The sequence below is a fragment of the Rhopalosiphum padi genome, chromosome 3 (genome assembly GCF_020882245.1).
Source record: "Rhopalosiphum padi isolate XX-2018 chromosome 3, ASM2088224v1, whole genome shotgun sequence".
NCBI classification, from domain to species: domain Eukaryota; kingdom Metazoa; phylum Arthropoda; class Insecta; order Hemiptera; family Aphididae; genus Rhopalosiphum; species Rhopalosiphum padi.
Window position 1 is genome coordinate 47,118,234 of NC_083599.1, and position 18,119 is coordinate 47,136,352.

General features: G+C 26.2%; 2 protein-coding genes across 2 annotated transcripts; both read right to left on the reverse strand.

Moving 5' to 3' along the window:
* Window positions 1-344: 344 nt before the first annotated feature.
* On the reverse strand, window positions 345-3,815 carry LOC132927474 (tubulin monoglutamylase TTLL4-like). The gene is made up of 15 exons (XM_060992016.1): window positions 3,777-3,815; window positions 3,280-3,710; window positions 3,175-3,212; window positions 2,990-3,100; window positions 2,798-2,902; window positions 2,619-2,729; window positions 2,079-2,347; window positions 1,800-2,007; window positions 1,616-1,742; window positions 1,299-1,518; window positions 1,106-1,231; window positions 888-1,016; window positions 741-826; window positions 526-647; window positions 345-433 (listed from the first exon to the last, which is right to left on the reverse strand). Exons 1-15 carry the CDS (start codon window positions 3,813-3,815, stop codon window positions 345-347), a joined length of 2,211 nt encoding a protein of 736 aa, XP_060847999.1.
* Window positions 3,816-7,713: 3,898 nt separating this feature from the next.
* LOC132926897 (uncharacterized) lies at window positions 7,714-17,311 on the reverse strand. The gene is made up of 3 exons (XM_060991317.1): window positions 16,989-17,311; window positions 10,552-10,617; window positions 7,714-10,462 (listed from the first exon to the last, which is right to left on the reverse strand). The coding sequence occupies exon 3, from the start codon at window positions 10,437-10,439 to the stop codon at window positions 9,252-9,254; it is 1,188 nt and encodes a 395-aa protein (XP_060847300.1). The 5' UTR covers window positions 10,440-10,462; window positions 10,552-10,617; window positions 16,989-17,311; the 3' UTR covers window positions 7,714-9,251.
* Between the last annotated feature and the right edge of the window lie 808 nt (window positions 17,312-18,119).

Here is an 18,119-nt window from a genome sequence, read left to right on the forward strand (position 1 = left end):
GTTTTTATTACTGTTTTATGTGTTTAAGACAGAGATAACACAATGCTGCTAAAGCGTCCTCATAAGGTTATTTTGATCATATTATTATAGCGAATATTTCAGTACTCTCCAGTGCTATAACATCCAAAACATGTTAATTAGTTTACATAGTTAATGTGCATTAAATTTAAAAGTAATTACAAATAAGAAGACTTGTTGCATTTTTAATTTATAAACAATAGAACTAAAAAATTCCTGTTTTTTGATAATTTAAAAAAATATAAATATTTAGGTACTTTTAAATCATTTACATGACTCATAAGTGCTCAATTATTATTATTTTTATATAAATATTTCTTAATAATTTAATAAGTTACTTTTGATTCTTTTTCATTGTTGTCTGGAACTTCCAGGTGAACTTTTGAATGACACAACTTTTCTAGCACAGCAATTCCTTAAAAATAAAATTATTATTGTATACTTAATACTTTTGAAGTGAATTAATATCTACTTTAAGTTTTAATAATTTTTAATAATAGTCCTTACCTTCTTCTCTGTTGTTACCATATTTATATTCCCATGCATCTAAAAGCATATTATAATATCTGAAGCCAAAAAAGTATTGATGATATTTAAATGATGAAGTGGTTGGAAATACTTTTTGAAAACTAAAACCATAAAAATCTTAACAGTATATTTTGGTCTTGAATATAAAGTTATAGTGATAACTAAAAATAATGTTGTATTAATAAAATACATACGAGCCAATTTGTGTAAGTTCGTCTTCATAAATAATAAGATGCCGAATATCATCTGGTAATAGATTATCTAATATGCTATCAATATACTAAAAAAATTTTAAGTCTATAATTAATTGATCATTTTAATTGTAATCAATAGTTTAGTACTTCTTCTCTAGATTTAATATGTTTATAATATTCTTGTTTTTCTTTTTCTTTAGCAGATAAATTAAATGTATATATTCTCTTATCATAACATAGTGGTGATTTGACACCTAATGTCTTGAGTAAAGTATTCTATACAAATATTTTAATTTAATAAAAATATTTATTGCAGCCTAATTATTGAATCAAATTTGTATTTGTCTAAGCGAATTAAAACTCACATGTGTACTACGAGACATTTTGTTTGGAATATGATAGCCAGCCATATTCATTAAGTCTTTGACTAATGGTCCTTTGACAGCCAAATCAAGTGGAGAAGATGAATGTAATGAAGGAGATATATTTACCTAATATTTTATAAAAAAAAAAAAACTATTCAATAATTCAATGTTATAATTAAACAATTTTAATTACCTCTAATATCCAAGGTTTAAGATATTCATCGAACAAAACATCTATTCCAAATAACTCGTATGCATTATATCTATTACTTAGATTTGAACGACATATTTTATTCATGGGTAATTCACCACTAATGATAGTTTTTACAACCAAATCTTTTAAACTCTCCCATAAATCTTTAACGTCAATATTGCGTTCTTTCTTCATATAAGTCCATAATGATCGTAATGTCCTAAGTTATTGTAACTAATTAATAATCATTATATTTTATAAATCCTGACATTAAATTTAAAATAAATGTACTTAATACAATATAATATATTGCTTACCATTTATGACCCTGGCATGCATCAGCATCTTCATTTTCAGTAAACTGGCTACTAAGTCTATTTATACTGTAATTTGTCAAGTGCATATATCGATCACATATAGTAGTAAGATCAGATGAATATTTAACTGAAATATTAAAAATAAATAAAAATGGTCTCAATCATACATCAAAAATGATTGTACCTGAAGCAAATCGTACAAGCCCGTTATCATAAAGATATAGACGAAGTGGATTGATTGAAGTGATGAGTATATAGAGTCTTAAATCAAATTTGGTATCATTGATTAAATATGGATTATCTATGTACCTTTGTACAACTATAGGTACTTTCTTTGGTATTTGACTCCATTTTGATATAACACGAATTCCAGTTCCTCTATATGATGCTGGCTGTTGGTTTAAAAAAAAATTCAAAACATAAATTTTATCATTATTTTAAGAAACAATTTAAAATACACTACCGGTTTAACAATCCATTTATTTTCATCATTTTTCTCCCAAACTTGTCGTAAAATGTTGGCTTCTTGAGGTAATATATATGATGTGGGTATAAAACCAAATTGTTCTTTACCATATTTTAGTAGTAATCTATTCAAGTTTTTCCACAATCGATCTTTGCGACCAATTTCATAAGTACCCGGAAGGTGGTTAAGCTTTTGCTGTTCCCGAAGTTTTTTGAAACAAAATGATTTCATATGCTTGCCCCAAGTTCCAACCCAATCATTAGATTCTTAAATATAATATGAAGAAAATTCAAAAAGTAATTATTATTATTAATTTTGTATAATACAAAAAGAAATGTAAAAAAGTACAGATGCACTCACGGGATTCAGGTAACAGTGGTAACATCATTAATTCATTAGGGGAAGGAACTACACCACAGAAAGCATCAATAATAGGTGGTGTAACACCATAGTGATTTTGTAAAGAAATGGTATTTTGATTGGTTTGTTCAGATATGACAGAAAGATCAGTTGCATTTTGAACTAAACAATGCTCACTCCTAACGAGTTTAAAACCACTATTTTGAATAGTTCGCCGTACAACAATTGGAGTTATAGAACTTAGTTTCCACTTTAATATACTTTGCAAAGATAATGGAAATGATTCACCTACAATAATAATTATTGAAAAAATAATAATAGTTATCTAAATAATTACTAAATAAAAATACTGGTACCTTTAATATCATGCGAATAAAATCTTATGTATGGTGGCATATAAGAAAATAAACTAGGTCTTAAGGCTGAATGGTATTCAGGATTATTATTTTGTTTTTGAGGACCTGTAATTTTTAATATTTTTAAAATTATCATTACTATACAGGTATACATTAAATTTGTATTAAATTTGCATTTGAAACATATAATACCTGAAAACAAATCATTAAAAACTATTTTATTTGGTTCTTCAGTTAGAAAGTTTTTTTCTACACTCTTGTTAATGGTTTGCACTACTGGAGATTCTATGCTTTTTTGAGCAACTGTTATAGAAATAGAATATAATTTAATATTAACAAATACCTAAATATTAGGAAAAATTTTAATCAGTATTTACTTTCTGATGTACTTAAGTCTACATGTGTTTTTAATGAACTGAAATAAAATATTTCAAGAATTAGATTTAAAAATAAAATTCATTTTTAATTAATTTTATCCTTACTTAAATGGAAACACAGATATGTCATTTATATTATCAATTTGACTTTGAGTTTTATTAATTAACGTTTTACTATTTTTATTGGATAATTTTGATTTTGATTTTTCATAAATATCAATATTAAGTTCTAATTCTGGTTTTGGACTTATTTGTTCTAGAATTTGTTTGTCTCTTTTAGTAATCATCGATGATTCTTTTACTATATGAGTATCTTTAATATTATTAATAGATATAGATGTTTCTTTTGATTCTACAGGCATAAATGTAGCTCTCCGTGTATGGTTGACAAGCGTTTTATGATTTGAAATATTCATTAGATCTTTATTCTTTGAATTTGTATAATTAAAATGACTATCTGTGTTTAAAGAAAAGCATCCTACATTCTGAATACAATTTGTAGAAATAGAAGTCTTAGGAGGAACCATTGGTGGTATCTAAAAAATAATTATCTATGATTTAAAATATAGATCAATAAAAGTTATTTTTACTATAATACTTACCATACACTTACAATAGACAGGAGGTTGTCTTCTATGCATATCATATTTTTTAATTGATGTATAATTAAATTGATCGTTATTTTTGAATTCCTCTTGATCTTCACAGTCCTCATTTTCTTTCCATTGTCTTGGATTATTGTGATATTGAAAAACATTATTATGCCTATCATTCTGTTTAATTTCATAATTAGAAAGTGTTTTATAATTTTTCTTTTTCTTTCCTTGAAAAAAGTTGGCATTTTACTATGTAGGTATTTGTAAAACTATATAGATATTAATTTTGAAAAATGTAATCTTCTCTTTGTAGAGTAGCAAATACATATGGCAGATTATTGATATATAACATCAATTTTGATTTTGAAAAAGAATCTTTTAATAAAGTAATTAAAAATTATTTATCTTACTTACCTAATGAATGAGGATATCTGTATAATATATTTAAGTAGTTTAAATTGTTCAAAGTAGGATCAGTATCCAAAATTAGATAAGGATTTAATTTTAGTTGTCTTTCTGAACTATTATTTACTATTTTATGTATGTTGTTATGAAGAGTTTGTAAACGATCTATAGGACACCAATATTCGTTGGTCTTATCTGATAAAAATACATTATGTTCTTGGTAGGTATCAAATGTTTGAGATCTTTTTATTCTATTCATTTGTACATTGCATGCGGAACAAAAAAAAATGTCTGGTACAGTTCCTACATTTGGTAGATAATTAACCAGTAGTATGCATTTTGATTTTAAATAAAAAAAATTTGATAAAGTAATTAAAAATGAATTATCTCATTTACCTAATGAATGAGAATATCTAGATAATGCATTTGAGTTGTTTAAATTGTCCAATGTAGGATCCGTATCCAACATTAAATAAGGATTTAATTTTAGCTGTCTTTCTGAACTACAGTAAGTATGATCCACTGTTTGATGTAAGTTGTTATGAAGAGTTTGTAAACAATCTATAGAATGCCAACATTCTTTAGTCCTATCTGATAAAAATACATTATGTTCTTGGTGGGTTTCAAATAATTGAGATCTTTCAATTCTATTCATATATTCATTGCATACAGAGCAAAAAACATTTTCTGGTAAATTTTTTTTATGTTTAGAATTATTGACAATTTGTTTGGTTAATATTGAGTATGATCTATTGTTCATCTCCTATTAACTTGTTTATTGTTACAAAGTAACCATTAGATTGGTCTGTAAAATTAATAACATAATTAAAAATATAAAATATAAGCATTATAATAAAAATATATTAAAATACAGAACGATGTTATAATTCTAAACAATAAACAAATAAAAAAAATACAATTATTTGAAAATATGTTATTGAATAATAGAAGAGAGTAGGTAAGGTAAAATATTTATAAATAAATAGTATACTGGACACAATGTTAATTTTTGTTCGAAATTAAAAATCGCTTCTTACATTAATATCATATTAAATATTTTATGATACACGTTATGGTCATACATAATAATATGTGCGACGTGATCGTGGTGTATTTATGAACATATTATTTGAAATTTTTGGGGTAGGTTAGGTATTAAAAAATACTTATTCCATCGGCCGTGCAAATCTAATGCAATTTACTGATTAGAGAATAAGAGATGTTCAAAACAAACGTCCATTTTGAGAAAAATGAGATTCGACCAATAGGTAAATCTGTAAAAAGTCTTGATCAGAAAACTGCCGATAGATCCAATACTTTTTTTAAAACAAATTTAAATAAAGCTTAATGTCAAAACATGTTCTGACTAATTAAAATATAGTTGGTTTAGTAAAGCTGCACGAACAATTACATATTATACAGGAATATAATCAACAAAAATGATTGTAACGAGTACCTACTTGTTTACTTACAATATAGTACGACGTGTAGTCGTGTAGATATAGTAGTACTATGTACTCGCAATCGATGTAAAAACCAACTTCAAGATTAAAAAATTTAGTTTATTCAAACATACCTACTGTAACACGTAAAAAACTTGAGTTTAATTTAAACAAGCGTACATCGTAAAAATTTATAATTATATTTAATCGGAAATAAACTAAGGGAAAAATATGAAGAAACTCACCTTGGATACGATTACGATGGTAATATGAAATAATAATAATATTGTATAACTCAACTATTACGAATACGAATATTGATGATGAATGGATACGAGTTATGAGTTTACACGCAGTTGGGTAATAATATAATTAAAATGACATAACAGTTTTTAGATACGATGACCGCGTTTTCTGCACGTCAAACAAGTAACAACAGACATTTCATATTAAAACGACAATTGGTGGTCGAAAATATTGTTGATTCGAACATGATGGCCGGAAAGGGAGAAAACCGTCGAAGTGATATAACTACAGTTCCTATTATTAGTTTTCATTATCTATCTTATAAATTACTACATTAAGTTTTACATTTAAAAACATTTTTTTCTTGCTTTTAGCCTTTTAGGGAAGTTAATTTTTTGATAGTATCATCAAAGTCAATAGATTCAAAAATATCTTTTCTGATCATCAGAAAAGATTAGACTGTTAGAGAATTTGAATTTTCTTGTGTTAAAGTAATTCTGTAATTGTTTTTTATACGCGCCAGTTTAGAAAACACTCTTTTATCAATTAATTGATATACTAATTTTTTTAGTGCAGTTATTTTTTCTTTTTTTTAGTATTTAATACATTGTTTTGAAAAAAATATAAATTTTCCAAAAAGAATATTTATGTATATAAAAGATTCATCTATAAAGCATAAAAAATGTTATTTTTAAGATTTTAAGCACATATAAATCTGGTATCTAGTTAATAACTTAAAATATCTTTTTAACATTTATCAATAATCATAGGTCTTAGCTCTATATATTATACATAAATGACTAAAATTGTAGTTTAGTAGTATAGTATGTTACTAACAGCAAGACTAGAAACAATACAAAATAGAGTGCATTTTAGACAACTTTTCAACTATGAGATCCCACTAATACTTTCTTATGAACACGTGTAGAACCTAATATTAACGTATGGATTGGTATGGTACCTACCTACTTACACTGCATCACGAAGATAAAAAATAAATATTAGACCATGGGAAGACAAAATCTAAGCAAAGTAATCATTAAACTTAGTTTTAATTTGAATTCTAAAGAATTCATGCAGGTGTTAGATAACATTTTGTACAATATTATTAATTTAAAATATCTGCTAGTAATTTTATATTTAATTTGAAATCTGTACATTGTGATGACTGTTTATTAAATTAAAATACTATTTTTTAATTAATCGCCTTAAGATTTTGTAGTCTATATTTTACAACATTCTTTATGTCAAATTGTCTGTAATCTAATTTAAGGTGTGTGCAGCACACCTATCTGATGCTGAAGTAATGTCAGAATACACAAATTGTCCACTAATTTTCAAGCACATTTAATATTTTATTTGATCTTAATTCATCTTATTTTTCCAGATCACATAATTATATATTAATAATTAATAATTAAAATATGTATATTTAATTTTGTTATAATAAAGTATTATAATGTAGACTATTTATGAACTTATTTTAGCAATGATTTTTTTCTTTGCAGTTATACTTACTCTAGTATTAAGATATAGTATATTGATTAATAGTATTAACATATATCAAGAGGTAAGTATTAATGTTGCCTTAACTAATTATAAGTCATAAAATAATGATAATATTATTACTAACAATATAATACAATACAAAATTACAATAAACCAATCATACATCATAATGATAATTTATCACAAACTATCATACCTGAAACATTAATATCTTTTAACTCAAGTTGTTAAATCACCATAAAAAACCAGAATGTGTGACATTACTGCATTAGTGCATTACATACACAAAAACCAGGGATATAAATACTATATACTATAGTAACTAAATTTGTGACAAAAACTAACAATATAAAAAGATTTATTTATCAATACTACAATATATAATACACATTCAATAATATCAAATAATCAAATATATTAATAATAACAATCTTTTAACCAACCCAATTAATAACTTACAACCAAAGAACATAACCACATACCAAATTTGCATTCAGTAGACATAATTTTGTATTATTAGCTTTAATATTAGAGTGAGCTGTCAATTTTTAAGGTAAGAATCTTTTAAGATCTTTTCTTGTATCATATTTACTTATTGTGCCCGAAGTACAGATTGTAAATTTCTTATAAAAAAAAAAGAACATAAATTATGTGAAAGTCATTATATTACAGTATTATAAATTAGAATCTAGATTAAATATTTAATACAGAAGTAAATTATAGATCGGTTATGATATAGATGAGAACAATTTAAAATATTATAATTAAGTAATTATTATAATTATTTACTTGGTATATAGATATACAATGCATGAAACTGATTAACTAATGATTTTATAGGTTATAGTTCTTCAAAATAAAATAAAAAGGTTATAGCCTTATAGGTTAATATATAATAATTCTAACTTAACTTTTTAAGAGGCAGCGTATTATGAATATTTTAAAATTCACAAATAATATTTAATTGTATTCTAATCATAGCTTTTTTTTTAAATTTAAGTACAAATAAAACTTATGAGATTCTCTGTTTTTTAGATAATAATCTTACATTTAAATAATAAGAAATAATAAGAATTTACAGTATTAACTATTAAGTATATAGGATTAAATGAATTCTTCAGAACAAGTAACATCTTACCAATGCTAAAAATAAATAATGTGAATATAATATTTTAACATAATTATGTACCTTATTTTGATATCAAAACTTGTTGCTATTAATATATTATCTTTAAAGAAAACATGGAAGATTTTTTTATAGAACAGAAATATGTAATTTCTATTTATTATATCAATTACTCATTTGATAAAACTATATTATTATGTTAATGAAAAATAGTAGTTTCAAATTGCCCAAGTTTTTTTAATATCTCTTCCCTTATAAATAATACTGTGCGTGTAATTTACTACTCTTAATAATGGCTGATATTTTATCAAAAGCCCTTTTTTCTACATAATTACAGGAACAAATAGGTACTAAATATTATACTTAAATTAACAATTTGCTTAAAATGTACATTTTTATAAATTATTTTGCACATAAGTTTGTATCTCAAATTAAGCAAAATTCTGTTGATTTATTTAGATAAATAAATAAATAAACAATGATAATAAAATATAAAAAATCAATTTAAACTTAAAAATTCAATATTATTATACTGATTTAAAATTCAAAAAAATTTATTAAATAGTACAATAAATTAAAACTGCTAAGCATTTTTTTATAGTATTAATTAAAATTAATTTAAAATGATGAACGTACTATTCCTGACATCAATAAATTCATAATGGTACTCATATACAAAATAAGTTTGAAATATCTAGTTAATGAATAAAATCAATATCATCCCATTTGAAAAATCATCTTTTCATAAATTAATTATAAACAGTCCTCAAATTGTCCATGATTAATAGCCCATTCACGTGTTCTATCATCCCATGGACAACCATTTTTTCGAGCATATCTTAAGCATTCAAAGTGCCCATTTACTGCAGCCATATAGCATGTATCTGAATGCCATGGACATCCATTTTCATGGGCATACTTGAGACAATCCATATGTCCATATTTTGCAGATCCATATGTCAAAAATGAATCCCAATCACATTTATTTTCATGCAGATACTTTAAACAATCCAAATGCCCATTTCTGCCGGCAGCACTGGACGTTTTGTCATCACATCCACATCCATGAGTAAAAGCATAAATTAAGCAATCTAAATGTCCACTTTCGGCAGCACAAAAAGTTGTACATTCATCCCATGGACATCCATTTTCATAGGCGTACATCAAAATATCTAAATGTCCATTAGTGGCAGCCATAGTGCATGTTTTTTTATCCCATACACACCCGTTTTCGTGTGCATATTTCAAGCATTTCAAATTACCATTTGTTGCAGCCTTGGTGCATGTTTCAACAGTCCATGGACAACCATTACTATGAGCATACATCAAACACTGCAGTTGTCCACTACTTGCAGCCCATTTGCACGTGTCTTCAGCCCATGGACACCCATTTTCATGGGCAAATTTTAAACAATCAATATGTCCATTATGAGCAGCCAACATGCATGTTCTTTCGTCCCATGGACATCCATTTTTGAATGCGTATTCCAAACAGTCAAAGTTTCCAGAATTCGCAGCCCAGTTGGATGTATATTTGTCCCAAGGGCACTTGTTCTCATAAGCATATTTTAAGCAATCCAAATGACCATGTTTTGCAGCAGTGTAACATATGCTTCTATCCCACGGACAACCACTTTCATGGGCATATTTTAAACATTCTAAATCACCATTTCTTGCAGCACCCATGCAAACATCTTTGTCCCATGCAAACCCTAGTCTGCGAGCGAATTTTAAACAATCTAAATGTCCATTATCTGCAGCAATGGCACATAACCTAATATCCAACCGAGGTTTAATTTTTTTTTCTCCCTTTATGTATAGTATTAAAGTTTCGCAACACGGATGGATAACAATTCTGATTACATTATTTGGTGTAGTATTATACCAATGCTTTTGAAATTCGTTACATTCAAAATATGCTAGTTTTGACAAGGCAAGCATTGTTAAATTTTAGTTTTCACAACCTAAAACATAAATCATTATTAATTAATAAAACATACAGACTATTATGAATACAATTTAAATTTAAGTCACCTATAATAAGACTACTTACTTATGAATTACTGCTATTTATCAGCAAGCTTAAAATCAAATTGATTTCCACATCAAACTGTATAATCTATAAACAAATACAAAATATAAAAAAGTTAGGTTAGATTTTGCATTAATTAAAGGTTAATATTTGCTATACTGTGTTAAAATTGAAAAAGTTAGCTATACTTAAAATTATATAAAGATTCTGCCCCTTTTATTGAGACACTTCATTAAGAACTAACAACAAACTGGTAGTTGGTATAATTAAAATTGGTTTATTTAATGGCGTGCTTAATTATACAAGTATTACAGACTATTTCTAGCATAGAAATCTATGAATTATATGTACAATTATAAATAAATAAACATAAACACTAAATATATTATGAAATAATAAATTAAAGTGAATACTTAAAATAATAAATTTTTTTAAATAGGATTATAATGAATCAAAAAAAATAAATAAATAAAATAAAGCATAGAAAAAAAACCAAATTTTATTTTTTTGAGGTTTTTATTTATATTGGTGGGTAACTTATAAATATATTGTTTGAATTAATTCTTATAACCAATATGAAATAAACATACAGTAACAAATTACAAATACATTTTAACAATACCAACTGTTATAGGTTGTTAATCCTCAATCATTTTATTATATCATATAAAATAATATGCAAATTTCATTGTTTCATTATCACTAGACATACAGTTTATTGTTTTCTCAAACATTTTGCCAAACCACGGTCTTAGAATAATAGGTCTAACAAGGCGATGCTTGAATGGCGTTTTTAATTTTTTATCACGGTAAAAATCCGGATCTAGCATAGTGCTGCGCTATAGAAGTTTATTGTATAAATGCTAATGTATTGATTGTATAGAAATATATAGCAGATGATGCGTTAAGCACTTCAATTATACATTATAAACTTTTTTTAGGTGTTTTAATCACAGATATATAAATGTTTATATATCTGTGGTTTTAATAAATAAAGGCATTAAAATACATAGATACAATTTGATTAAATATATTCTATGTTATAAGATCATATGGTCTTTGAATAATATAATACAAAGTTCAACAATATAAGTTAAAGCTAAACAAAATAATAATAATATAATATAATATAATTATTTCTTAGTTACTATATTTACATTACTTCTTTTATTTAAAATAGCCCAATTATGTTATATATTATGTAAAAAAAGTACTGAAGGTAGTTGTGGTGACTAGAAAAAGACTAGAAACTTGGAGAAATGTTTTTCAGGGATTAAGTGTCGGACAGAAAATCTGTGAAAAAAATTTTTCACCAGTAGATATTGTTAAAGAAAAAATTGTGAAAGATTCTACAGGCAATATTTTGATCAAGGTAATAAATTCTTAAATTGGTATATATTTGGTATCAAAATGTAATGATAAAAAATTTTAACTTGAAACATATAATTTCACATTTTTTCTAGAAACAATACACAAATATTATAAGGCTAGCTAGATCATGTTCTATCTGTACATAAAAATAATGTATCAACTCTAACTGAAAATGTGTTTGATCAAGTTTATTATGTTACAAATAGTGTAACTATGCTACCAAATTGGTCGAAATACTGCCTGCCAATAAAAAATTGTTATTTTTAGCCAAACACATCAATATTTTTTTTTTGGAATAATAGGTCATTAAAACTTAATACATTTCTAACTACTTTGATTTAGGTATTACTTTATATTAATTTTCCCTGCACACTTGATCCATATACCATATACAATGAAGTCAATGTATTGTATATTTGTATGAAACATACATAGACCTTATATTAGTATAAGTAAGGATCTATATATTTTATATCTAGAGCCCTAGTATAAGGTTTATATACTGTGGTTTCATTTCAACTGACAACCTCCCATAGATTATAAAAACTTTTAGCTATATCTGCACTGGAAATATTTGGCTAAAAAAAAACCAATAACTCTTCTTTTAGAATAAATATTCTTAACACCATATTATCAATTCGATTGCTTATTAAGAACGAGTATGGAAAACCTTTACTCATGTCATCATGAACGGCATGAACTAAAATGGTTGTTAAATTGAAATGATTAAGTTTATTTCATGTGCCATAAATACAAATTACATCTTTTATAAATTGTTCAGCTGTAATGTATGATTATCATTCATGATTAATAAAATAATTAAGAAAGTTTTCTTTTTTTAGTTCCACATAATTTCCATCAATTTTACCTTTATTTTACATATTGAATTTAATAATAGATATAAATTTGATTTTCAGTGTTGTAAGAATCAGTTTTTAACAACATATTATGATTAACAAAAATAGGGTGATTTTTCTTTATACGAGTTCTTAGGTTTTTTTAAAAAATACAATTTTGTTTTGTATTAAATAAGCATAAATAGTTTTATAGTTTTAAAATGTAGCTATATCACATATTAATATATTATACTAAATAAATATACATTTAATTCATTGACATATTCATTTTTACAATTAATAGCATTCTTCTACCTTTTTTTTTATTTAAATTTTTGTTTATTGAATTAATATTGTCGCTAACTGTAGTTACTGACTATTGTTTGCTTGAATTAGTTATAATTTGTCATAAGATTTTGATGTTTTTGTATATTTTTACTGAGACTATGTAGCTCCAATCGGATAAGCTTTCTCAATGGTTCATTTTTTTATGAACAAATAAACAACATTTTTTAGCGCATAAGAAGCATATTTCAAAGTAAAAGAATATTTTGTATGAAATAACATGTTTTAGGAATATATTGCTATATAGGAATTTAATTTGAATACTTAATAAAAAAATATGCAAAAATTATTTTTGACAAAGGTCAGTTCTAACCTTACCAAAAAAATTAGTTTTAATTTTTATTATTTGAAACAATATGTTATTATTGTTTTTTTTTAGTTCAAAAATCTGAATTTTAGGTATATTATAACTATGTATGTTACAATCACACACATAAAATATAATTAAGCGATGTTTAACAGTGTACAAATAAGTTTAGTTATTTAATTTGAAAAATAAAATCATACAGTAATTAATATTTATTATATTATATATAATAAAAATATATTATGACAATTGTACACAGCAAAGTATCAAGTATCTAATAGTACTGTCATTCTGATTGTTATTGAGTTACTTACCCCATATCATAACAAACTTTATTGTGCAGTGCAATGAACTGATTAGGCCGATAAAAATATTTATAACTAGTAATAATGATAACTTGATTTGGTCTATAGGCATTTATAACAATTATTAATTAAATTTAATTCTAGTTTATTATAATTGTATTTATTAGATATGTAACATATGTTATAATATTGTATTTATATTATGAAATATGGTATTAGGTATTTAGGTAAACTAAATAAATAAATGTGGCTTGGCGTGGCGTGTTGGCTGCTACCAGTCGTGGAATGCAACTGGGAGTAAGTAACGGCCACAGCTACTAGCACCCGGATGGGTGACCATTCGGGTTCTTAGTAGTTAAAAACCTTGCCACACATATACACGTGTTTGCTACCTTACCGTGACAACCGTAACACAATCTACCGTACCACTACATCCCCTCCACAATTCATAACCCCTACAACAGCTGATGGCCTTAGTCGCCGGGCTTAAGTTCATTAAAAAAAAAAAAAAAAAAAACTAAATAAATGATATATTTTTATTTAGATATTTAAAAATATTCCAAAGTACATCTCTACTTGATGAAAATCCTAGCAATGTCTTGGAAGATTTTGATAATAATTAAAAATTAATAATTTTTCTATTGTAATTTTTAATTAAACAGAAAAAAAATATTGTTAAATTATGTAAAACAAAATAGAAAAAGTAGAAAAAATGTATTTTAATAAGATTTTATTATAGTAAGTATTGTTGTATATTAGTAAGTATGAATTGTTAGAGAGCTATTTGTATGTGTCCCTATGTTTATTAGTTATCAATAATTTAATTATCATTAAAAGAAAATGACCATTAACAATAAAAAAAAAAAATGAATGGAGCCTATAGGAGTTTTATTAATGAACGGAAGAGCAACAGGTAAACCACTAGTCAATTTTTTGTATACTAGACTTCCAACCATATGTACTTCCATATATTTCTAAGTACTTCTATATACTTCCAAAATAATTTCTAATATGTGTACAGTGTACACCTACTTCCACTAGTGGTTTACAATTTACCCCCCCCCCTAGAGCAACTTACTCTGTCACTCACTACACAGAGTACGGACTATAGTATTCCTTATTTAATTTATTAAGTTTGAAGGCATAATATGATAAAATATTTAAATTAAATTAAAACATTACTTTTTGTTAATGTAGATATGTTAGAGGCTGACAAGCCAAAAAAAGTAGTATCTACAGATTCTGAATTTCAATTGTATTAGTGTCTTTCACTTTTAGCTCAACTATTAGTTATATTTAAAAAAAATATAATTATTGAGTTTTTTTTTTTAATTAAAAATCATCTCACTTTAAAACAGGCAGCACAATCAAAATTTTTGGAATTACAGGGCCCAAGGAGCAAGCTTTCCTCAATTTATTCACATCCATGGCTATAGGCAAAATCAATAAGTAAAACAAATAAAGTTTAAAACAAACTATACAATTCTATGATGGTAAGACACAAACTTTATTGGGACATGCAGTCGCGTGAAAAATAATCTTTCTAAGTACTTCTCCCTTACAGTGGACTAATTACAGAGGGAGATAAGGGTGTCATCCTTCTCTGTGACTTTTTTTTTTATAAATTTATACAATATAGTGCATAGGTAGTATTTTATAGATTTTTACCTATTTTATTTCATTATAGCACAAAATTGAAAAGTAATATAATTTATAATGTTTAATTTTCATAATCTTATATAATTTAATATTACTATATATAACCTGTTAACCTCATATTACTGTCATTACCGACAACTATATTAATAAAAGTTATAATAAATACAATATTCTGCGAAAAACAATATTGAAGTGATGTACATACATTATTTTAATAAAATACATTTAAGATAAGTTAATTAAGTTGTTAATTTAGGATACCTAGCTATATTATTTAGTTTAATAGACATTACCAAGGCTCGGGACTTTATGCATTTGCATATTTGTTCGGGAAGTAAATAGAATAAATATGATCCGGTACAAATTTGTGTTGTGGTGTTTGAAGTTTAAAAGTTTATTGTGCATACGTTTGCATATTTTGGAATTTTTTTCTACAAATGCATATTTTTAAGATTTATTGATTTTTATTGCATATTTAAAATAATTTTTGATTAAATCAAAAAAACTCTTAAATCATATTTTTAGAAAATTAATCAATTTTATCTACATGCTTTTGTCGGCAATAATATCAATAAGGCGATAATCAATAGCATTATGGGGAAACCATTTTATTTTTAGCTCTGAAGACATTATTATTTTTACTTACCTAACGCAGATAAATACATAATTATAATTATAAAATGATTATTTTTTAATACATAAAAATTGTAATTGCTAGATGCCTAGATATAGAAGATGCTGAGTGTTGAAAAATCCAAAGACCTCCCATTCAACAGTTTGACATTTTTTTTTTTAATAATATAGTATGTATAAAATATAAATTTTTAGTAATATGTACAAGATATGTTTTTTTTTAAATTAAATTTGAATAAGTATGTATTTTTAATGAAAAATAAATGCATATTAAAGCGCATATTTTGATATTTTTTGGTGCGTATGTATGCGCATATTGTTAAGATTTTAAGTACATAAAGTCCCGAGCCCTGGACATTACTATACTATTATGGTTTTGTTTGTAGCCCGAAGACGATGGTCAAAAACTGTCAATTCAATCTCAATATTTCATACTTTCGTTGTGATTGAACAAAATATATAGTACAGTAGACGCCGCTTATAAGAGACTTTGGGACCAGCATTACCGATTTTTTTTTAATGTATTTTGATACGCCTGGACCATTCCGTACGATTTTGAGTCTAATAAGCGACTGAACCTTATATCTGCGAGTCTTATAAGCGGCGTCTACTGTATATTTATTATATTTTTATTAAAATTTCACATTGCTAGATATTTATTTATTATAACGTATAATTTCAGTGTATTTTACTGCATTTTTAGTAACATTTTTAAGTAATTATTTTTGTGGAAATCCATCCCCAAACACAGTCTTAGTTACGCCACTGTTGCCACTGCTCCCTTACACCTAATTCATACACACACAAGCATGACTATCCTATACGAAACTTGTAAAAACAAAATACCCAATGACAAAATAAAATAATAAATAATAATTATTATTATAATCATTAATCGCACGCGAGAGACACTGAGATATTGTATACCACCTACGAGGTGCGACACTCAAACTGGACGACGATGAAACGGAGAAACGCGCGATCGACGGCTTTAATACTTACTACGTATAACGTTGTCGACGATGTCGAGATGGACCGTACGAATACTGAAAGCTGGTCGATTCGATGTCACAGACTGACAAAGTGACAAAAATCTCGTTGACGACGACGAAACGAATGCAATTTCAGAATCGATTACACAAGATCTCCGGGTAATATCACGATGTCTGTCACCGACAGTCAAAAATACCCCGAAAGAATGATGTGTACACAATGTAAACTGATGCGGATCGATGATGATGCCGTATTGTCGTCGTTCGGCGTCTCCGACCGCGTTCTCGGCAACCGGCGATCGGTGTATACTCGGAAGATAATCATTGATATCAATAGACGCGCCATCTCCGACCAATGATAGCAGCGTCGTTATTATGATTTCGTTCTTGTGCAACTGCGCCAAACTCCGGGACAACAACTCTTGTCATACGGCGACAGACGTCCCGAAGTTGGAATATCCGAAAGTCAAAACGTACTACGAAACGTTCAAACGTCTTTCTCGCGTTAGCGCTCGATTACCGGTAATCGGTCAAAATATCCAAATGTATCCGTTTTACCAAAAATAAGTGTATTACACTTTAATTTCTAATAAATCTAATAAAATATAAATATATTATATTATGATACATAAATTACCTACGTTAATAGTAATAATATCACAAAATATACTACACACACATTAGTCAAATAATATAAAATAAAATGTAAAATAATTTGTTTTTATACATAGATACAGTATACTCAAATAATAACTAAAAATTTAGTATATGTTTTAAAAAATAGAAAATTGTATCTTATTGTCGAAGAAAATTAGCTATAGCATTTAAAAAATTTGTAATGTCCCTAGTGCCATCATTGTATTCTTCACAAATATGTTTTATTAAATCTTTTCTTTTCTTTTTCGTTGGTGGTCCAATGGTATCCAATTGACGCTGTGCGACTTTAATTTTGTCTGCAGCATTTTCATGTCGCATCCCCATAAGACATTTCTAAATACGCTCCTGAGATATATATATATATATATATCAACAAGTAAACTAATAACTAATAACAATCAAAAGCTCAACTCAGGCCTCAGGGGTGGATTGGGATATGGATTTACATAGAAACCGGATCAGTTCCTGGATCCTTTTCTATTAT